General features: G+C 47.5%; 1 protein-coding gene across 2 annotated transcripts in view; it reads left to right on the forward strand.

Annotated features, from left to right (window-relative positions):
• Positions 1 to 24606, forward strand: part of DPYSL5 (dihydropyrimidinase like 5) — a 322370-nt gene that overhangs the window by 289396 nt on the left and 8368 nt on the right. For both annotated transcript variants that reach the window (XM_078647171.1, XM_078647170.1), the window contains exon 12: positions 2945 to 3113. In XM_078647171.1, coding sequence (XP_078503297.1) covers positions 2945 to 3113 — 169 coding nt within the window. The remainder of the gene's footprint in view (positions 1 to 2944; positions 3114 to 24606) is intronic.

Consider the following 24606-nt stretch of genomic DNA (forward strand, 5'->3'; position numbering starts at 1 on the left):
GAGAATCTCATATGACTCAAGTATATCATTATTTAAAGTGAGTTTGGGACATTCAATACACTGTTCAACATTAATCACATTACCAGATTCGACCTGAGTGCTACTTCCATTGCTCAGAACATCAGCTAATCCAGTATTTAAACGGGTGCCCATTTCCCTAGCCTCATAAGTGACAACAGGAATTAGAAAATTTTCAAGACTATTACCCAGTCAATCACAGTCATTTAGCCCTGATAAAGCATCATATCTATTACCTAGAACCATACCCCAGTCTTTTTGGGGAACACCTTGACCTCTGTTGTTTCTCACAGTGTTCCACATAGGTCCGGGGGTCCTAGGAAAAGTCACATTCTCTTGCTCTCCGTAAAAGAATTTTAACGTAAGGGGAACAACAGATCCTGCTCTTCTTTGGGGGGGATTGATATGTTTTAGAAGATTAGGCAGAACACCTGGATGGAAAAAAGTCACTAAAACACAATCTCCCTTAAATACTTTCGGTCGATTTCCAATCCACGCCACCCTCTTAGTGGATTTAATCTCAGACGCAAGTTGATGTTTACCTCCTGGTGCCATTTGCATATTGTTTGTTAACCAATGGAGGGCTTTGCTGAACAAAGATTCCGATGTTTCAGGTTGTGCATCTGCTGGCGAGGGAACATTTGCCAGAACCAGGACCACAGGAGACGCTTCCTCAATAAATTGGAGGGGATCTGTTTCCTGACAGTTTAATGGCAAGTTTTTCGGTCCTGATACCCCGGCAATGTTTGGAGGTCGAGTGATAGGATGAGTTTCATTCCCGACTGTGCTTTCTGGGAGCATAGGACTTATCTCCTTTTCTATAGGGCTCTTTGCCTTGGATTCAATTGATTTTACCATTTGTGTCACTAAAGTATTGACCGTCTCAGCCCCTTCCACAGCTTTAACTTGAAGAGTAGTCATCTTTTTTACCTCCGCATTCAATTTATCGATCTTAGCGATCAAAGGCTTTATGATAGTTTGGATTTTGGAATCAATAATGTCTGCTATTTTCTGAAGCAAATCATCTTCGTTATAGCTTTTTCCATGATTGCTTTTATCAAGGACATTATTATCACCATCATCTAAAGTTTTTGACTTGTTTTGACCTGTTGGAGAAACATTTTTCCTCCTATTACTGGAACGTAGCCCCATCCGTTTTTGATGAGTTCTCCTGTTTTTCCTTGTAGGTCGAGTTTCCTGTTCAGGAGAAAGTAAATCATCAGCATTATGCACCAGGATCTCATGGTCATGATCAGTGTTTACTCCTTGGTCTAGTTGTAAAGCATTAGCGGCATCATCCAGATTGAGACTAATCTGATCGTCCAAATTTGGAGTAGGATGAACCGTAATGTCTATTAGGTTTGGGGTATCATCCAGTACTAGAGAACCTGAATGTTGAGGACTTTGAATTGGGCTTAGTAACTGTAAGTCAGGCGACTGACTTAATCCCAATGATTCTCTTCTGTCTTTATTTATTTTGGTAATGACTTGAAGCATGTAGTTTTCAATGGGCTTAGAGTTGACTGTAGGCTTAGAGCTAGCAGGAGGCTGTTTTTTAGAATTCTTTTTAGACATATTAAGAATATGTAGTCAATTGACCAGGGATTATATAAGCTTTACCTGTACACACCGGGTACTTGTATAAATCCTTACGTGATGACACTATGTAGGAAAGTCAGTAAAGAAAAAGATTTGCTTACTTGCTTGTGTTGGAGACGTTAGAGGGGTTGCCCAGTCCAGTCCCGGCCAGTCTAGGACTGTCTAAGACTGTCCCGCCCTTGTCCCGGGCTTCTCCCGGGCGCTCCCGCGCGCGACTCGCGAGTGCGAGGGGCGTTCCGCTCTTTCAAGCGCCTCCGGGCGCTCGTGCGGCGTCACTTCCGCCGCCGGGGCACCTGGGAGTTGTTGTTCTGGAGCGCTATGTGGCTGAGCGCTGGTAACGCTGGCCGTTTCCCTCACGGCGTCGGTAGAGCGCTGGAGCGCTATAGCGGAAGGCTATCTGCTTACTGCTGACCTCGATGGCCGTTCACCTCACGGCTTAGGAAAAAGAAAGTGTCCCGCCGGAGCTCTGGGCGCTCCGCTCTTTCAAGCGCCTCCGGGCGCTCGTGCGGCGTCACTTCCGTTGTCATTTGTGCTTCATGATGCATCTGTCTTACACTGGACACAAACTATTAAATGTTAATTCACCAGATACATAATCTACCCTCACACAGTGTCCATGGCACTGCAAGTGAAGCGGGGAGCAGATCCACATGGTTACACAAACACCTGGAGCAGTGTCTGGTGGAACTGCATGCTAGCCACAGTTTTGTGAATGAGAAGGATTTGTATTTGAATGTCAGGTCCTCCTGGACGTTTTACCTACCAGTGTCCAGTGCTTAATTTGTGCCAGTGTTTGGCAACAGCACTTAATTGTTAACACCAGCTCTTACTTATGACAGTCCTCCACATGGTAGCGCTGTCTGCCTATCTGTGAGTGGAGCACATCAGTTTAACAATGAAATGCACATTTTAAAAATAATTCTACCACGTCAAGGTCATCCTTACTGCTTCTGGTGGCCTAGAAGTGTCCAAACTGTCAAAGTTAAAGGAGTGTGGTGTTTAGTAGGAAGCATTGATACTGGCATGTGGAGCAATGGCAAGTACAAGCAGCAGTGGCCTCAAGAGCAATCCCTTGGGCCCAGAAACTTATTTATTTACACATTAAACACTGCCAGTGCCTCGCTTTGTAAACAGAAAAGCTGGCTGATGTCCTGGCCTAGAAGGCTGGGAGGTACCAATGGAACAGTATGAAACGTGTAGGTTGTGTCTCGTGCACACATGTCATTCTCGCTTTCACACTCATCATATTCCTTACTGGGGACATTTTCGTTGCAGATTTTGATGCAGCACTAAATCAGCAGTATGTGATTTTATTTTTCCTTTCTAGACCCTCAATATCAAAGGAGTGGAGCGCACCCCATACCAAGGCGACGTAGCAGTGGTGGTGCATGCTGGGAAAAAAGAGACAGGAAGTCCACTTGCAGATACGCCTATCCGACCCACCACTCGGCACGGCGGCATGAGAGACCTCCATGAATCTGGCTTTAGTCTATCTGGTAAGTCATGTCCATCCTATCCACCTATTCCCCTCAGAAGACATCTTCTGGTTCTTCCGTGAGGTCATAATATTTTGGAGCTTTATATCACCATGTAAAATCTTAGGGGCAGATTTACAAGCATAACAATACAAAAGGACTGTTAATGGTCTGTACAACTAATACGGGCAAAGAAAAATGTGACGGACTCTGTGTCTACCTGTAAAGTGTGTACAACAAAAAGGAAATGAATCCCATCAGCCCACCCATATGGCAGATTTACAAGCCCCTTGCGCCCCTTTTACGCCACCGTTGCGTCACTTTTGTGCAAAAGATGCGCCATGGTGCGGGGTACTTACAACGTGACGCATCTGGGAGGTGCGTCACGTTGTAAATCCCTGCGCCAGAAGGAGGCGTTCCTGCGCAAGTTGGGGGCGTTCCGGCACAGGAACGCCTCCTAAATGTGGCTGGATGAGATCTACAAGATTTCACTCAGTCACTTTTGGGCCCATGCTGCGTCAAAACCCTGTGCCTGCTTGAAGCAGGCGTAAGGATTGACGCAGCATTGTAAGAATAGGTGCCCCCAGAGCATTGCTGGAGCTGCGTCGCGCTTGCGACGCAACTCCAGCAATGCGCCGTTTTTGCCCCACGGTGCGCCGCATTGTAAATGCGGCGGATCCATGGTGGCGGAGGTTATGGCGTACAATAACTGGCGCATCCCTGCTGATATGCACCAGTAATTCTAAATCTGCCCCTTGATGTTTATTTTCTAAATACAGACACATTCTGGTGTTGGAGTGCTACTGTAATAAGAATAACATGCCACTCGTCACTGGTAATAATGTATTACAAGCGAGTAGGGGCATTGATATTGACCACATTTGAACTACGGTATTCTGGGAACTCCCAGCAGCCTGCAATGAGGGCCGGCTTTCCCTTTGAGTTTGTGAGGGGACGCGAAATATGGACGACAAAGCCTGGGAGGCTGAGAAGCACACCTGCCCTGCTGGAGGTACACAACACTTCTCAAGGGCATGTACACACCTTTCTGTTCGGATAGCCGCTTGTGCTTAACAGATTACAGAGAGGTGGTGAAGCGGGGATATGAAAACAGAGCTGAGAGACATACAGGGCAGTGGCAAAGAAGAGCGAGGTAGAGAAAACATATTCATATTTGGAAACAGCATTGCATGGAAGTCATTGATAAAAGTATTTGGGAAATGAAGAGAGGGAGGAGAAAACGAACAAATGCTTAGTCAACTGTGAGAAATACTAGTAGGAAGACAAGAAGATGAGGGAGGAGAAACTGTAAAACAGCAAAAAGCTACTGTGAAAAAGAGGGAAAAGAGAAGGGGCTGTCCTGTATATTATAAGGAATAAAAGAGCACCAACTATACATTAAAAATATACTGCATGTCACTTCCGAGTTCTGTGAGCTTATAAAAGCAGAAACCTTCATATGGTGGAGGAGTTATTCCCTTGAATGTATATTTGGAGGGACATTATCCCATGTATAAAATATGATAAAGTCAATTATCACCATGTAAACACCTGATATCTATTTTTTTTTATTGCATGTCCATTCGACATTGTTCCCTGCTTGTAATAAGAAAATTATATGATACTTGTATTGTATTCATTTAATACAAGTGCAAAAAATATTATTGCTTCAATTTCGACTCAATGTCTGCCTTCCTTCAAAACCAGCAAGGGAGGGTGTTGTGGCTCCACCCACACACATCTGTACCTGCAGCAAACAAATCCTTCCCTCTTGAGCACAAAAACTGTGTCTGAGCACAGAGGGACATCTTCTCGCTCAGACCCTGTGGGAGGGTGGCACGCGCCTGCCACCTCTTCTCTTATTCACACATTAACAGAGGTAGCAAACAAAGATGTTTCTAACCTGAGGGTGGGCACACAAAGCATTGGAAAACAGGGAATAGAAAGGGAAAGCATAATCAGCTGCAAGGATCTTCAGCATCTAGTTATGCAGAAGATAATGTGCTTCTTATCCCTGGAAGGAGGGTTATGCATTATGAGTTGCTTCATTTTCCATGAAGTTCATCTTTCTGCCATGATTTACAACTCCACAGACACTGCACAACTTCCCATTTTACTTTGTATCTGCTGGACTGTAAAAGCAGCCCTGATAGGGTGCTTTTGCTTCTTACATATTGGAAGAAACCTAGGGATGAAAGCGGTTATGCCTGACCCCAACATGGCTGCCGAAGGCATGTGCTTGTTACCATCACCCACATATCACAGCCGGGCCTGATTTACAAAGATTTCATGAAATGCAGCACAGCATCCAAATCTGCTGTACTGGGTGCGCGAAGAGAAAAACACAGCACAGAGCTATATCCATCAAGACTGCCCAGCCGCTAGTGTTGTGCCCTGAGCCTGCACACAAACAGGCAGCTTTGCATACAGTATTTCTACTGGAATATACCCTTCCAGTACAGGTGCATGGGTAGACGCAGAAAGTGCAGATGTATGGGATGTTTGCTGTGCACTGCTGCAAACATGCAATGTGTTAGTTTCTGGGAAAGATCCATACATTCTCCCTTGTTTGTACCCGCTTCAACTAGGCATTAGCTTTTGACGTAAAGTTCCACTAGGCAATCTCAGTAGAGTGGGCTTTACTTCCTACGGTTGTCAGCGGTGATCCACTACCAGTAACACCCCCTTGACTCAAAGAGGTGTACATGGATTTGCACTGTGAAAGTGCCACCTTTTCAGTGCAAACCAGTTTACACTGGAAAGTAAATCTCTGCTACCTTTTCTCGCAGCTTTATGTCATGGTAGCACCGGTGTAAGCATTAGTAATAGAGTGTAGAGCAGCTACTGGAGGCTGTAGAGACTTCAGAAAGCAATCTCGTCTCAGACGAAGCCCCCGTAACGACCCCTTGAGTTGATGAGTTTACTGCTACTCCGCTGCAGCGACTGTAGTGAGGTTTAGCCATTTATTTAGTCATCAATGGTTCGCACACCGCTAGCCCCTCCTCCGGATCGCCCCTCGGGACTCTGGTACTTGTAGTGCTTTAGTGGATCACCCAGGTGGGTGCAAGTCGGTACTTGTTGGACTGATGAATCTCTAGACCCGATACATGTCCCGGGTTTTAGGATATCGCCCGAGACATGTCTCGGGTTTCGGGATAACTTCCCTCATCAGTAGAGAAAGATCGTTAGGGGTGGAAGAGGAGGCCGCCACACAACCGTCAAAGGCCTCGATGCCAGAACCGGCACGCAGGTGCGTCGTCCAAGAGCCCGTCGGCCCAAAGCTCAAGGGAGCCGTATTGTGTTTAGTCATCAATGGTTCGCACACCGCTAGCCCCTCCTCCGGATCGCCCCTCGGGACTCTGGTACTTGTAGTGCTTTAGTGGATCACCCAGGTGGGTGCAAGTCGGTACTTGTTGGACTGATGAATCTCTAGACCCGATACATGTCCCGGGTTTTAGGATATCGCCCGAGACATGTCTCGGGTTTCGGGATAACTTCCCTCATCAGTAGAGAAAGATCGTTAGGGGTGGAAGAGGAGGCCGCCACACAACCGTCAAAGGCCTCGATGCCAGAACCGGCACGCAGGTGCGTCGTCCAAGAGCCCGTCGGCCCAAAGCTCAAGGGAGGCGTATTGTGTTTAGTCATCAATGGTTCGCACACCGCTAGCCCCTCCTCCGGATCGCCCCTCGGGACTCTGGTACTTGTAGTGCTTTAGTGGATCACCCAGGTGGGTGCAAGTCGGTACTTGTTGGACTGATGAATCTCTAGACCCGATACATGTCCCGGGTTTTAGGATATCGCCCAAGACATGTCTCGGGTTTCGGGATAACTTCCCTCATCAGTAGAGAAAGATCGTTAGGGGTGGAAGAGGAGGCCGCCACACAACCGTCAAAGGCCTCGATGCCAGAACCGGCACGCAGGTGCGTCGTCCAAGAGCCCGTCGGCCCAAAGCTCAAGGGAGCCGTATTGTGTTTAGTCATCAATGGTTCGCACACCGCTAGCCCCTCCTCCGGATCGCCCCCCGCTAAAAGGTTTAGCCATTTATTTGATGCATTCTGTTTATTAATTGAGATGTCACTTCTTGTGTTGTAAGTGTGTCGCGTGGCATTATTTTCCATGATGAATTAAATTTGCTACTTTTTACACTTTAAGAGCACTGACACAACAGGGGTGAGCTAATGCATAGTATACATAAGTGTGCCAATTGCTGTCGTCAATTCTGTGGCTGCACCTGGTTCTGTGGCTCCACGAGCAGTTTTTCAAGGTTCTCACTAGGTCATGGTTGACGTCAATAAGTTCTCGTGTGTTAATGTAGTGAGGAGAAGAGACCTCCTGTCTGTTAGCTCAGCGAGGAAATAGTGACTTTCAGGGGGTGTGGCCTCTACTAACAAGCTACTGTGGGTGGCAGTGCCTAATTTGAGCCTGTGGTGGCTGGTGGGGGGCACCAGCAGTTATTTCTGCACATTAGATATTTACCAAAAATAAGATAGGGAAAAGCACACAGATCAGAAAGAGAAAGACAGCAAAACTGTCAAAAAGGTAGAAAACAGGAACCTGCAAAAGAAAGCCAAAGGGGCAGGGAGTGTCTAGCTGTGGTTTCAGGAGGCTCGAGGTGGACTTAAGACTACCAGCCCTGGTATTCAACGCACCGACATTTAATTGTACCGTCCACGGGCTTCTGAGCAGAGCTTCAGGCACCAGCACTCTTTCTTTCACAAATTAAGCACTGGTGGGTGGTGATCACTTTCTGGGTAGCTCTTGGCAAACAGGAGTAACCAATGCACCAGCCAATATTGTCCAACATAGCATCACTATTGGGCTACTTTTCAACCTGGGACCTCCAAGAACATGTAATCAATTGATCTAAGATCAATGTGCAGAAAAGAAAAGTATCATCATAGAGACCAAGCAGGGTCACACAAGTGATGACTAGGTGCCAATGTATGGACCTAAAAGGATTTGAAATCAACTCACAATACTGTTTCTTGTATATAGACCAGACTTCCTAATTAGTTGCATCTTGGATCCTGGGAACCAATTTACACGAAAGGTCCAGCAGCGGGAATTAAAGTCTTGAAAGTGGAAAAGTGAGGAACAATCTTCTGTTTTCCTTATTACAGTAAGGGATTGGTGAAGTCTTTGCCTAAGGGGATAGAAATGCCAATGACATGAATCCTGATTAGCTTGGAGCCTTCATGAAAAAATGATTAACAAAATGCGACCCTAAATTGTTTAGCCTGTCTATTAGGAGAATCCAGGCGAGTCAGATGTTGGGCAAGGAAGCGAAACAGGCTTCCTTGAATGCGGTGGACTGATCAGAAGAGTTTTACTTTTTCAAGGGTTTATTAAAATAAACTGACAGCTAAGCCTGTATCCTTTGTACATTTTGTATAAAGAGGCCAAAGGTGGACATTGGGGTATTAAAAGGGATCTACATCATTTAAGGGACAAAACAATATGGAGAACACAGGCCTGATAACCCCAGACTGGTGAACCAGTGCTTTGGGGGATATATGTTTTCCTGAATATATTTGACGAAATTCAATACAAAAACACCAGCAAAAGCGCCCATTAACTAAAGAAAGGATTATTGGGTTCCTTGGAATTATAGAATTACTATCCTATTCTGATATTATCACTGTAGGTACACTCTAGCCTGCATACATTTTCACTTTTCTGTAAATAAAACCATATTTTTACATAGAAAAACGTGAGTAAGGTGGGGATTAGCGCACCCTGTCCTGAAGAAGGAGTTGATCTCCGAAAACATGTTGACGCACCCAAGAGGTATTGTACATAACGTTACATAAACACCTCTAATCTCACCATTTTAACAGTACCAGCCCGGGGGCCCATTACATTTTTTTTAGTTTACCCCACGAGCCAGGTACTTTTTAAATCACTCACACATAACCCACCACTCACTCACATCCAACCCTCACACGCACCATGCATCGTCATTGGTAAAGTGCTCCCGCGCAGTCGTAGGTAGAAGCACGCCGCATCCCGTAGAGGGGTGCGAAGACCCCAATGATGAAGCATGACACCAAGGGTCCTTTTGGTGTGTGAGGGGTATTTTAAAAACACTCTGTGTTCCCAACCATTGTAGAGAACACTTGTCACTTCCTTGTGGATTCTTTTTGTTTATACATATCAACCAGGGAGAACGAATCCACGCGATATTTCTCTCTCTCCCTTTTTGGTATTTACATTAAAAGGGATCTACATCATTTCAGGGATAAAACAATATGGAGAACACAGGCCTGATAACCCCAGACTGGTGAACCAGTGCTTTGGGGGAATTTCTAAAGCATGCAAAACTTTATTCCTCAATATATTTGACGAAATTCAATACAAAAACACCAGCAAAAGCGCCCATGTACTAAAGAAAGGATTATTGGGTTCCTTGGAATTATAGAATTACTATCCTATTCTGGAAAAAAACTTCTTATTAAAACTGATAGAAAGATGGCTACCAAAGAGCTGAGGATATTAAGCACCAATCTTCAGTCTGTTGTGCTACCCAACAGAGGCTAACAGGCCACCATATTAAGGGCCTGATTAGGATCGTGGTTTTCCCGCATCCTCCGGGCCGGTGGAAGCCACCGCCGGCCCGGAGGATGCGGGAAAACCGCTGCGGAGGCACAGAAGACCCACCGCCAAATTAGGATGGCGGTGGGTCTCAAAATCCATCCGCTGCTTTTCCGCCGCAGTCGCCTTCCGACCGCGGCGGAAAAGCCCTAACATGGCTGGCGGTGTCTGTCAGACACCGCCAGCCATATTAGGATAGCGGAAAACATATGCTTCTCCACGGCGGCTTTTCTGCTGTGGAAAAGCATACGGAGATTGCCTTCGGGGGCCCGCTGCGGGCCCCCTTGGTGACGGGGTGCACATGGGGGGTACCTATGGTACCCCCCTGCATTTGCGTGGACAAAGCGGCGGGCACCGCGCGGTGCCTGCTGCTTTGTGCACGCAAATGCCGTGCATGCTTTTTTAATATTGCGGCGGGTGCAGCTTGAAGCTGCACCCGCCGCAATGTTAAAGATTGAGGATGTGACCGCCACCCTGGCGGTCACATCCTAATCTGCACGGAGGGACCTCCGCAGCCCCTGCGGACGGTCCCTCCTACTCTATGGTGGCGGACAGACTCAGGTCCGTCCGCCATCATAATCGCCCCCTAAATGTCCAGTCATCTGTCTTGGAAATTTTGTAGCTCCTGCATTTTAGATGCTTTTGTATCTGACTGCAGCATTTGTTATCCTGGTCTATTGATTTTTTACCATTTAGAGGTAAGCTGTGGCTGTGTCAAACGCGGCTAATAAGTGGTTTGAGTCTTTTCAAACCAATAGGTTAACTAAGGTCTGTTTGGAGGAGTCATGTTTCTATCTAGCATCTGTTATTTTGGTAGTCCCCTGGGGTCTTATGTCTCACCATTACTGTTTTGTATTTACAACCTCTGCATCAGCTCTTTCCGTCCCAGGGGCCCTGTTTCCACAACAATGATGATGTTACAGAGGCGATACTGGTATTTCCAATCTCTCAGAGACAGGCGAGCAAAACATCTGAATGGTCTTTAATATCAAAGACTCAAGTCCTAATGAGACTGAGCAGTGTGTTTCTGCTCAGAAAAATGGTTGCAATTTCTTACTTTCTGTCACTGAACACATAACCTCTGCACAACATTTGCCCGATGAGGAAAATGTTATGTGCTCTTAAAATCTGATAATCCTAGCAGAGGTATATAATATAATGCTCGCGAAGGTCTCAAATCAATTATTCCCCTTAATAAAAAACAAAACAATTAAAAAAAAAATCTTTTTATTGTCAACAATATAATAGCAGTACGTCAGTTAAATATCATTGTCCACATATTTAGACCATCACTTTATTTATCCCCTAAGCGAGTATCCCCCCCAAGTGACGCTGACCTCTCATTAGTCCATGGTTCCTATTACAACCATTGATAAGCTTGCCAGTGTCGCCAAACCTTTTCCCATGTCTTCTGACAGCCTCTGTTATGGTGAATAGCACGTTCTGTCAACCAGCACCAGTCTAGATCCATCTTGCAGTCTTTGGCAGGGTACGAGCACCCCAGCTCCTAGCTAAGTTACGTTTGGCTACCACTGCTGCTAACGCCAGTCAGATCCCGGTATGTCTCGGCCATGCCACCTCTCCTGCGATCAGTAACAGGAACCATTTAGGCTATAAGTGGACCTCCACCTCTGCTACCTGAGCCATGATTCTTCCTATTTTACTCTAGTATGTCTGTGGGCATTCCCATATCAGGTGGTAGAACGGTCCCTCCTAGCCGCAACCCCTGTGGCAGAGGGTTGATTCTACCCTACCCAACCGGTGCAGAAGTCCGCTGGAGCAGTAAGTACGGTGGAAGACTTTTATCTGGATTAATCTGAAACGGGAACTGATTGCCACTTCTCTCAGTCACTGCAGGGCAACCCTCCAATCCTCATCGTCTATCAGTCCGACATCTCCTGCTCACGCGACTCTCAGTGCTACCAAGGGGTCTGGCGCATTATCCACTAGCTTTTTATATACAGTGATATCGCTTTCTTCTCTAAGGGTTCCATCAGGAGTTTATCCTCCGCGGGGAGGCTTCTGCTAGTACTTCACCCTCCCGGACATAACCCCGTATAGCATGGCCGAACTGCAGATATCTTAGCCACTCTCCCTGTCATAGTTCATACTCTCTTTGGAGAATATCAAACTGCACAAACGCCTGATGCCTCCATATATCGCTGAGTTTTTAAAAGTCCCAACAATTCCCATTTTTATGAACCCTTTAGTCTGCCTACCTCCTATAGTTAAAAGGAAAAACAGAACAAGGTGGCTGGACAGGATTATTCGTGAAACAATTCCCCAGACACACAGTCAATCTGTACCATGTGACCACTGGATTTAGTTTTCCAAACAAGTTTATTTTTTATTTTTTACATTTATCAGCAATTTTTTGAAACACAAGCACAAACAAAACCACTGTCAATTCAAAAGGTTCATATATACAGTATCTACAAATGCACACATTTACAAATTTATAACAAAGAATCAAACAAAAGATTGGTTAGACACACCAAAAGACAATCACATATGTATAATAATTCAAATAAATTGCAATTATATACAGTGCAGAGATTAATCCATACGCAAACAAACGGGAACCAGTCCTAGAGATTGAAAAAACCAAGTGACAGGCGGGGTTGAGATCAAAAACAAGCCTGCCTGTCAACGAAAGCCTGTGGTGTAATGTTAAATAGGGTTGCAAGGCTAGGATACAGAGTGGTGGTATGATTTACATCCTAGCGGCACCCTTTGTTGTAGCCACAGGGTGGTATTGTCGACGCGTTCCGAACCTAAGTATTCAAGGTTCTCTTCAGGACAGGGACTGGGAAACAGATTCTGCACGCGGGCACAAAGATTGCCGTGGCGTAGGTATGTCGTGTTCACACCTGCAATAGGCGCAGAGCAGGACTTAAGGCGTGGTGTCAGGCTTCAGAAGCTTGCAGGTATACCTCCTATAGTTGGTCGTTCCCTCACAATGGGTGCATCGCCGTCAGCCTGTTTCCCCACCCCAAATATTTCAATGCCTCTCGCCAGGCTTTAACCACCATCTGTGTGTGTGTCGGTAGGTCCCTATACACTCTTTTATTGTATAGAAACTGTGCACAGCCTCTGGACCCCATATAAACTCTGTCCACTCTACAGGCAGGCTCTGTTCTGTCCCCAAACATCCAGTCATTCACTGTGGTCAGCTGAGCGGCCCAGTAATACAGCTTTACCGCTGGTATCGCCAGTCCTCGCTCATAGATGCCTCTTTGTAATTTGTGTAGGGAGATCCGTGCTGCCCCTCCTTTCCAAAGGAGGGATCGTAGTCCAGTCTCCACTGCTCTGAAGAACGTTGGCGGAACTGGGTAAGGGGTGTTTTGCAGGACATAGAGCAACCCGGGCAGCGTCATCATTTTAAATAGAGCAGCCCTGCCTATTAGCGTTAGTGGCAATGTCTTCCACCTCTTGGCATCCCTTTTAAATCTACCCAATTGTGGCAGGAGGTTTCTTTCATAGAAACTAAACAAAATTAGCTAAAATAAAAACCACTGGTATGCGTTGGTTTGAGGAAGAGCTATATGGAATGGTTGAAGCACCAAAAGAAGACAAGGGACTAATAAACTCTAAAAGAAAAGTATGCATTGCAAAACAGTCTATCTTCAGCTACAAGACCTCATCAATGCTAAACATCTCCTATACCAAAACTGTCTGGCGTGAGATCACACCAGAGCATGGAGACCACAATCCTACACACCAGAGACAATGCCTTCTTGACCACAGATGAAGATGAGCCCGCCAACTGATATTGCTGGCCCCCTCAGCTGCCTTTGACACAGCTGACCCTCATTTGCACCATGGAGTCTCAAATGGGATTCACCAGCAGGACCTTTCACTGGTTCTCTTCCTACCTTTCTAATCAACACCAGTTTGTTCAAATGAGCATGTCCATTTCACAAAAGAACCCTAGCAGCTGAGGAGTCGCCCAGTACTCCACTCTGTCTTCTGTCATCTTCAACCTATAGATGGAGCTGATTGGTTGTCTGCTCACAGGTAACAGCATCAAGATTCACCAATATTACACAATCTGCTTGAAAGTCTCCTCTTCTTTAGACATCGAGCACCTCAAACACTGCTTGCACATTATACAGAACTGGATGTCCAGCGCCTACCTGTAGCTCAACCCAACCTAGACAGGAGTCCTGTAATTATCGAAGAACAAACAGTACAGGCCACGGAGCCAAAGGGAATGGAAGCGTGAGCTCGGAGCTCCGCGCCTGAGCCCCTCAGTTATCCTGTGAAACGGTGCGGCGACGCCCGCAAGAACCTCCACTCGCACACCGGAGGCAGTGTGAACCTGAGCTGCACCCTCAGTGCGGTCGGTGGAGCGGGATGCTACCCTATCAGCTGCGAAAACGGCGATTGCAAGTCGGACGGCGGAGGCGCGCAAAATGGCAGACGTCTCGGATGCCGGGAGAGACTGAGGAGCGCATCTGTCTGGAAGGCGCTGATTCGGAAGCCAAGCAGATGGGGAGCAGCGACCGATCAGCAGAGTAAGGGCTTGGACGACGTTGGGGTGAGTCCTGAGACCCCTGAGAGACGCGCCGACTTTCGGCTGGGACCGAGCTGAAACCCCGGAGTCAAGATGGCGGCAAGAGACACGGAAGAGTGCTGAGGTGCGGATGCGGCAGATGCCCGGCTAATCCCTAGCCCGCTGGGAGTGCGACCGAGGCGCCGCCTGTTCCCGTGCAGCTGAGGGGCGAGAACCACGGCGGGAGATGCCCAGGGGGCAGCAGAGCACCTGGCCGGCTCTGTGCCCGGGGAGGAGACTGCACGTCGGACCCGCCCGCTGGGGGCACCCGGCGGCTTCCACCGCCGAGCGTGGGAACGAGGGGCTTGCCGGGGTCTGCAGGGGACCAGAAAACGGAAGGAGACCGCCCCCGAGGGGTTGCTGCTTGTCCCCAAAGGAGGAGAGGGTGCCCCGTGGCACGTAATAGCGACTTTATCTTGGGCCAACAGGGAGTACTGAGAGACATCGGGGGATCTGCAGCCGACCCGCGGAAAGCGGAGGTTATGGCGGAATAGCTGACGCCGCTGACCGGGCGGGAAGGCTGGGAAGGCTGGCCGCGGAGGGCCCAGCACCCGAAACACATGGACTTGAGCAGTGAGTGAGGGCCGGACGGCGGATGCTTTCGAGGGGGCCCTGTACTGCGAGTTAAACGGAGGGGCTTGCGGCTTTGATCTCCGGCGACAGTGGCGGACCCTCGCCCATGTTCAGAGACATTGAGGAGAACTGGGGTCCCAGACCGAAATACTGGGGGCCTATCTGACTTCTCGAGAGCGCGGAGCGGACGCTGGGGCCTGTGTGGTCGGCCTGGGCTGCAGACGACCGCAACGCGGCCTCGGATCTGCTGAGGGGCCCTAGGGCGGAACGGACTGCGCCTACGAAGCGGGCCCCCTGCTGGGAAGACTCCGCCAAGGAGCAGGTTCTCACCACGAACAGGGCGAGACCTAGGCCCGGGACTCCTTTCCCTGGAACTGACGAACAAGATCGCAGAGCCGTGGGGGTGCAGGAGCGAAATACTCAATCCCGGAGGGACAGGAGAGAGCGTCCTGTGGCTGAAACGGCCGTAAGAACGAAGACGACGTGGTCCTGGAGGTAGCCCCTGCAGCTCACGAACACTGGTGCGTGACCCGACTTTACACCATGGTGAAAAACAAAGGTAAAACCGAGGGAGCTGCGACCCCGGAGATGTCGGACAGTGGACCTGCGGGACCCTCGGATTTGCAGCAGCTTCAGGACCGCATCCTGGAGGCTATTGCGGCAACTAGAGACGCTTTGCAACATGATATTGCGCAGGTGGTTTCGGGGTTGGGACTCCTGAGAGCTGACCACGACAAACTCAAAGACAGAGTCAAAGAGGTGGAAGACACTATGGAGGTGTTAGCCCCAGCCCACAAAAACATGGAAGACAGGCTCATGGACGCCCTGGGCAGGATACAAACGCTGGAAAGGAGGGCAGAGGATGCTGAAAATAGAAGCCGGCGCAGTAACGTTCGGATAGTAGGTCTGCCAGAAAAAACAGAAGGGGAGGATATGAGTGGGTATCTGGACAATTGGCTGAAGACCACAGTGGCGCCGGAAGGCCTATCGCCATTCTTTACCCTGGAACGAGCTCATTGGGTCCTGGCTAGGCCCCCCAAGCCTGGTCTACCCCCAAGACCAGTCGTGGCCAAACTGCTGCACTACAAGGACAGGGACCTTCTCCTTCAGAGGGCCCGCGATGCGGGGCCTTTCCAAGTAGCGAACAGTAAGGTGACCCTATTCCCTGATTACACATTCGAGACGCAGAAACTGCGAGCCTCCTTTTTATCAATAAAACGTGAACTGCGAAACGAGGGCATTCGGTACTCCCTGCTCTTCCCGGCTAAACTAAGAGTTGTCCTAGATGACAAGACACACTTCTTTCCCACATCGGCGGATGCCTGGGACTGGTGGGAAACGTATAAAGCAGGCACGGATGGTGCCAGAGTCCAAGAGGAGAGGGAGCGAACAAAGACGCAAACGCGTAAATCACAGAGGCTGCGCTGGCGACGACAGGGGTCGAAGAAACCATCGGCGTCCCAGACAGAGGCGGAGCGGCAGGCTGCACTGCAGGCAGTAGAATCGTTATCGAGATCGGGCGCCTCCCCGTCGCAAAGGGGCTCGAACTCGGATACTAAAGACACAGGGTCGGAGTCGGAGACCTCGGAGACACGCAGCACCAAGGGCCCGCTGGTGACACCACAAACGTCTGGGGAGATCCTGAACAATTGATACGCGCCTAACGACAGGGGGACATTCCTGCAGAAGAAAGAATTCACGAACTGTAAGGTACTGCGATGGGGGGTCATCGTCCGGGAGGTCGGACCGCTGCTAACAAGTGGGGACGGGGTGGGCGGACGTCTCTATCTTCGGACCTAGGCCACAACCCGATTGCCCTTAAGGCACTCACGGTTACGACCGTGATCTAGATAGGAAGTTGAGGGGATTGACTTAGTTTGGATGGGTACTGATAGCTTGATATTGGGGCCTATTCTGGGGGGGTGGCGGGGGGTATTGTTGGGGTTGTTTCCTATATTTGGCAAAGATTGGCTCTGAAACATGAGGGACTTACAAGACGATTTGGAGTTTAGTTGGGGAGACACCACCACTCTTGGCACCACAGAACTGTGAATGAGACTATACCACGGAACAATGACTAGTACAAATGGGGTGCGGTGTATGACCTGGAATGTGCGGGGGCTACACTCAATGGCACGCAGACACAAGGTACATGCCTATCTGGTCCGTAGGGGGGTGCATATTGCGCTGCTGCAGGAGACACATCTCACGAAATCAGAGGGGATAGCGCTACAAAAGAGGTGGAGGGGGCAGTTGTTTAACACCACTTACTCAGCGTTTGCTAGGGGGGCTTTAATATGGATTAGGGCGGGTACGCCGTTCCAGGCGACCAGGCAAATAATAGACCCGGAAGGACGCTATGTGGCAGTGAAGGGCAGGCTGCGGGGCAGGGACATAATGTTGTGTAGCCTATACGCACCAAACATTGACCAGTTTACCTTTTTCACGGGCCTGTCGGGGACACTAGCTCATTTCCTAGCGGGACCAGTCTTAATTGGGGGAGATTTTAATTCAGTAGCGGACACGACACTTGATAGATCCCACCCACCACTGGGAGATTCCCCTGTGCACCGCCTCACGAAAGGCAGATTAGACTGGCAGGAGCGTTGGGGTTTGACAGACGCATGGCGCACACATCACCCAGTTGAGCGAGACTACTCATTTTTTTCGAGCCTCCACGACCTCCATGTCCGCATTGATGCAATTTTGTGCTCTCGAGTGGTAATGCAGACGGTGGCGTGGACCGAATACCTGACCAGGACAATCTCGGATCACAATCCGCTGCTGATTGGTCTGGACTGGGTCTCGGAGACATCTAGGGTCCCGACATGGAGATTGCGCCCCGAGACATTAGAAGGTCCGCTGTTCCACGCGGAGCTAGAGGAGGGTATAACTCAGTACTTTGCGGAGAACGAGGGGTCCACGACTTCTAGAGTGATGGAGTGGAACACTTTTAAGGTGGTAGTCAGAGAGCAATGCATAGGGAAACATGTGGGTGTGCGGAGAGTGCTATTAGAGGATCTACGAAAGGCGGACTCCAAGCTGAGGGATGCGGAGAAAGCGAGATCGGGGCACCCAGAGTTACAGGAGGGGCTCAACTCAGCCAAGGAAGCAGTAGCGGTAGAAGTAGAACGCCTCCGCAGGTTCGATCACAAAGCATATATGCTTCGGGGCCCACGTTGAGGGGGACAAAGCTGGAGCATTACTGGCGTGGCTAGCCAATCCTGCTAGGCGTAGCTCTCCGATATTGGCGATTGAGGGCGAAGAGGGACAATTGCAATACTCCCAGATGGAGATATTGGCCAGGTTTCAGAGCTACTACGCAGACCTATATAGGAGCGCGCTGATGAGACGGGAGGACGACATTCAAGTCTTTCTTGCGGCCCTTCAATTGCCACACTTAGAGAAGGAACAAGCGGACGAATTTGGGAGGGACATACAACTGAGAGAGATTAGAGGGGCGATTAAACGGATGGCCCGCAACAAAACGCCGGGTCTAGACGGGCTACCCATTAAATTTTACAGCAAATAAGCAGACTTGTTAGCGCCTAGGCTACAAACGATATACAATGAGGCCAGGAAAGCCGGCCGTCTTCCCCAGTCTATGCGCGAAGCATTAGTGATCCCACTGCTAAAACCAGGGAGAGAGAGCGAACGCCCGGCCTCCTACAGGCCGTTATCTATGTTGACCACGGATTATAAAATATTGAGCGCCATATTAGCAGAGAGGCTCCTCCAGCACATGCCCGACCTAGTCCACACGGACCAGTCGGGTTTTATTCCTACCCGAAACACGACAATCAATATAAGGAGACTTATGCGCTTGGTGGAAAGTCCGAACATGGAGGCCCTGACGCCCCTGGTTCTATCGATAGATATTGAGAAGGCGTTTGATAGCCTGGAGTGGGAATATTTATACAAGGCCATGGAGCACTTTGGACTGGGGGAGGGCTATATCAAGTGGACGCGAGTACTGTATGCGGTGGCTAGAGTGAGAATAGGATCCCTTGTATCACACCAATATCCGGTAGAATGGGGCACCCGCCAGGGCTGCTCCCTGTCCCCCCTCCTGTTCGCCCTGGCGATCGAACCCTTCACGGCTGAGGTCCGCATGGGTAAGCATTTTCGGGGCATAGATAGCAGGGGAGGTCAACAATTCATCTCCTTATATGCGGATGACCTGCTGTTATTCCTGGAAGACAGGCCGAAAGCACTGAAGGGCGCGGAACGCCTACTAGAGCGCTTCGGGGAATTATCAGGGCTGAAGGTTAATTGGTCCAAAACTTGCCTGTTCCCCCTGCGACAGGACACAGCACGACCCGACCACCGTCCTGAGCTTCGGTGGGAGCCCGTTTGCTTGAAGTATCTGGGGGTACACATATACCATGCGGCGGCAGACATACTGGAGGGTAATATAGGTAGATGCATGCGAGCGCTGAAGGGCAGCATGGCCTTTTGGGCCACGCTCCCGCTGACAGTCACTGGGCGCATTTCATTATTGAAAATGATCGCCCTTCCGCGCCTCTTATATTATTTTCGCACCCTTCCTGTCTGGATACCGAGAACCTTCTTTCCCCAACTGAAGTCTCAGGTGACCTCCTTCCTATGGGGGACGGGAAGGTGCAGGATTGCACTGGCGACACTCACCCGCCCGAAGGACGAGGGGGGACTGGCGGCACCCGATTTTGAACTCTACTACCTGGCTGCTCAACTGCAGATCTTCACGCAGGAGGTGGCAAGGGTATATCGCGGTCCGGAGAATGAGAGAGATAGGGGCACCCCACACCATGTTTTGGCTTATATAGCTTTACAGCAGAGAATTGCTCTTAGAGATCTGACCCCCGAGGAACGGACGTTCAGACTTTGCTGGAACCGGTCTCGGTGCCGAGCGGGGGAGCAACGCCCATATGCCCCGGAGATACCCCTGGGGATGCTGACAGCACTCCCTCACGGCGGGGATTGGTCGCAGTTGCAGAGCTGGGAGGAGGCGGGTATCCAGGTGGTAGGCGACCTCTACGAAGATGGGGTACTTGTTCCTTTTTTGGCGCTGCAAGAGAAATATGACCTGCCTAGAGGGCGGTACTTGTTGCACGCCGTGGTGACTAGGGTCATCCAAACACATTGGAAAGAGGGACTTGTGGAACCGAAGACGACGATGGCCTGCCAGTACACCATGATGGCAGCCGGAACCTATAAAGCAGTAACTTGCCTATATTCTAGAATGCTAAGGGAAAATCTACCACAGCTGTTGGTGCTAAAATCCAAATGGGAAGCAGACCTTGGCAGGGAGATCCCCGAGACGACTTGGACCCGGTTAGTGGGACGAGCCAGAAACAGCACGAGAAATGCGCGCTTTCAGCAGATCCATTTTTACGTGTTGCATAGGGCTTATCTGACCCAAGGGAAAATGAAGAAATATTTTGGTACGGTCACCGCGGCGTGCCCGAGATGCGCTCTGGAGGGAGCGGAGCTGGACCATACGCTATGGTCCTGCCCTGACCTCCGCGAATACTGGCAGGCGATAGGGGATACTTTAACGGAGGTCACGGATAGGACGTTCCAATATGATAGAGCAGTTTGTTTATTACACTGGTTCCCCCATACACCTAAAAATAAAACCACAAGTAAATTTATAGACATGGGCCTGATCGTAGCAAAAAGAGAAATCACACGTCACTGGAAGTCGAGAGTAGGTCCCACACACAGGAGATGGGCCAATGAACTTTTGAAGTGGGCTGCTTGTGACAGTACACACCGATACCAGATGGCTCGCCGTAACCCAAGTGATAGGGCACTGGACACGGCGGCGGCTTGGGAGACTTTGGTCCAAGCCCTGAGAGATAGCACACTACAGGAGGATGAGGCTACACTGGGTGAGGATGAGGGCGGCCCCCGCGACACACCAGGGACATCGCAAAATTAGATAGACACTAGACATGGTAATTTTTGCCATCCACATTTTGGCCACAGAGCAGACCATGTAGGTGAAAAAAGCTATTACAAATCTTCTCACTGGAGGCACAAACTTTGTGTAACCTAGCTCATGTATCTGCCTCCATGTCCACAACTGAGTTCATGTGCAATATGACAGAAAGCGCTAATTTGTCTATGCAATGTTTTGACCAGAGGCCATCTTTCTACCAAAATTGTTATAGCCAATTTTATTGACTCATCTTTACTCTCAGTTGCTGCCAATTCACTCTTTCATACTCCCCGATAGATAGACCACATCGTGAATGGCAGGAAACACATCAATTTCCTCATCTTTTTCTAAGATTGTGAAAGGCAAAGAAATAGGATGGTGGGGACAAATCAATCAATCACTCGGTATTTAAATGGCATGGATTGTCACTCGAGAGGGTATAAAGGTGCTGTGCTGCAGGTCTTCGTTGAAGAGCCAGGTTTGCAGTCCCTTCCTAAATTGGGTCTGCGAGGGTGAAGTGCGGAGGAGAAGGTAGAGGGTGTTCCAGGCTTTGCTGGCGAGGTGGGAGAAGAGCATCCTCCGGAGAGGCAGATTTGTGCTCTCTGTGCAAGGGCGAGGTGAGCGTAGCCTAGATTCCTGGGCGGTCGGAGCAAATTAAGGCAGTCGTGACGAACAGTCCGCTACTTTATTCCAACCTAAAACAAATTTCAAATTGACAAAATATTCATGTAGTTTTAAGCACAGATGGGCTATACATGCAGTGACAGAGACTCCCCTTCCTGGAGATTAAATGCTCACTAACGATTTGTGAACCATTCTTAAGGTAGTTTAGTTGCCCCAAACATAATGCCTCAAAGTATTGTTTACCCAAACACATGCTAGAAGTTCCTTTTCAAAGACTGCATCCCTTCGCTAAGTGTAATACAATGTCCTGGAGGCAAAGGTTACATTTTGTTCTTGTTTCCATCAGCACTCCAACAAAATGGCACAACCATATGCACTTATGTCCAGAGTTATAATACATATTTGTTTACATAGAAAGGTTTTTAGGTCTGTGCTAAAGCAATAGTGTCCTTGATAACTTTAAAGGTCTTTTGTTGACAATCAGTCCATAGGAAGTCTTGCCCTTTGCTCTTGCATTCTCTCAGTGGATCCATGTTCTTCCACAAACTCACTATAATATTAGCACAGCCCAGCAAAGGATAACAATTTGTCTATTGCATCAAGAGGGGACACTTTGTGATGTTATCTTCTAAAGGTTCTTTGAGAACTATTCCATCTCACAAATAATGAGCCCCAAAAAATAAACTGTACAATGAAACACTGAATATTTGTAAGCCCTTTAAACTAAATGTTTCTATAATAAAGGAGAGCACACTACCTGAAAAATAACCACACTAGAGTCGATAATTTAAAAACAATATATATATATATATATATATATATATATATATATATATATATATATATATTGTCATGAAAGAACTTGAAGCAAGAGTCTGTGTCCTTAAAATGTAGAAAACAGCTTCCTGAAAGACTGAAAATGCTGATGCCAACACAAATGTCATACTTGTCAAGCAAAATAGCCCTACAGGAGTGATAAACGTGGGTAAAGGCTAGGACCGTAGTTTTACCTCTATATGCCATTCTTAAATCAATCATATAGAAAACCGTTGCCCCGGCCAAAATGGAAATACGTTTTTGGATGTTTGACAATGGATGGTCAGCTAACAAAATACAGTTGGTTGAAGCACCTAAACCTGCACATACTTTCAGGCTACCGTTATTTTTCTTTGTGAAGATTATGAGTGATACCCATTCTGCAGACACGTCTTCAATTATTCCTTTGTGTCATCATCAAGATGTTTTCCAACATCACTTAAAGATCTTTCTCTACATTGACAGGTACACCTCTCTGTTTTTGTTTTACAAGTAATGAGTTCTCCTTTACCATAGTCTGATGGTGATAATTCTGAATTTACACAACTTCTCACAAAAAAGAGGAGATTGTTTACTATTATATCTTAATTATAAGATCTTCTCCACTCATCAGTAATACCTGTGCAGGATCACAGGGATTTAAAATAATTTGCCACCAATGCTGTTCTCACCAACAGAGAACACACATACATTGTTATCCAGTCTGTCCTTTCTTTAAACTTTACTTCAGTTGGAAAATATCAAATAAAATTACTAGTATTCCTCTCAAACGATACCTGTTCTTAAACCGGGTTCTTGTAATTCCACAACAAGTTGACATAGCCCCCTTTAAAACAATTCTTTTCTGATAATGGTGTATGGTGAACCAGAATCCGCCATGGCCTCTAGTTCTTTGCCTAAATCTACAGTGGTTCACATTGGAGGACAACAGTCATATTTGTCAATGATGCTATTTAAACTTCTCACCACCACCAGGACCCTATTTGTTTTATCTTATTCACTCTTTCTGAATGGTCAATCATATCAACGACTTGGGCTACCGTTGCCTTTGACCATTCTTTGAAATTATTCATTATTTGGTCCATCATTTTCTCAGCCAATGCACCAAAGTTTCAAGCATTCTCTTATCTTTTAAAAGCTGCCAAAAGTTTGACAAATGATTCATTAGGTTATCGAGTATGAGTGTACAAATTATACTTATCTGGTATTACTTTTAAAGAAGTTTTAAAAGGCCTTTCCAGTATAGGCATAACTTTTTTTAGATTATTTAAACTGCCTGCTCTCTCCTCTGGAATAATTCCAGGTAGAGCCCTAAAGTTTATTGGCCCCTGGAGCCCAAACAATGCAATGCAATACATTTTCAATTGGCATCTTATCAGCATCTATCCCTCCTACATAACTTTTTAATGGAATTGGTAGACCCCTTGGCACTACAAAAATCATTGAGTCAGGTCAAATTGCATGTAGAATAGTAGTTATACGTTCAATCAATGCTAACTATTTACACTAATCATACCAAAAAGTACCATCGATTAAATGTACTTAGTATTAATTGTAATACATATGATGATTAAAGTCTCTGCCGTTCCCAGTTGAACTGTAATATTACCTTGAAAATAAACTTGGGGGCTGCAGAGTGTAAAGAGTACAATAGCATACTCCAGTTACATATATCAGTGTGGTCACAGATGTTTCAACAAAGCTATAAACATGAATGTTTTCTACCAACACAGGGAAATAATATATAAAATGTAAAGTACAGTACTTAGGCGTACTTGAATTGGACATAAGGTTAATGATTGTGTCTGCACTACAGTATGGATCACACGATACCCCTGAAGTTTGAGAATTATGCATGCACATAAGTGTTCTATCACAATCCCGCCAAATGCGTTGCTATTATGATGAGGAAGTTTGGTCGACAAACCTGATTGAACATTATTGCTCGTGACCACTACAAATGTCTTTTTTCGAATACTATTTTGAAGCCTGAACAATTATATACTGACCTATAAGTGTGCCATAACACTTGCGTAAAATTGGATTATCCAATAATATCAAGGGATAGAACAACCAATGGAACTATTTCCAGGTCGTATGACATAAAACTAAGCCTTGAGAAAGCCCTGTGGGCGAAACGCGCGTCGGCTGTCACTTGGATTAACATGAACTTGTGGAAATTAAATAACTGACTTCAAGACAGAAGCTTTGATTGGACTATTTAATTGATTCTATTTTCTACAGTCTTCTTTGGATATAGGGCATTGAAAATCATTGATCTGTGTGCAACAACATATATACGCCCTCTTTTGTGAAAATATTAACTTTGGTGTAGCTTGGGTATTTTGTACTTTCATAAGTGTTCCTGTGTTGAATCAAATTTTGAATGTGCATGCGCACTGCAGTAAATGGCTGAAGGGCAGTATGTTAAT

The sequence above is a fragment of the Lissotriton helveticus genome, chromosome 6 (genome assembly GCF_964261635.1).
Source record: "Lissotriton helveticus chromosome 6, aLisHel1.1, whole genome shotgun sequence".
NCBI classification, from domain to species: domain Eukaryota; kingdom Metazoa; phylum Chordata; class Amphibia; order Caudata; family Salamandridae; genus Lissotriton; species Lissotriton helveticus.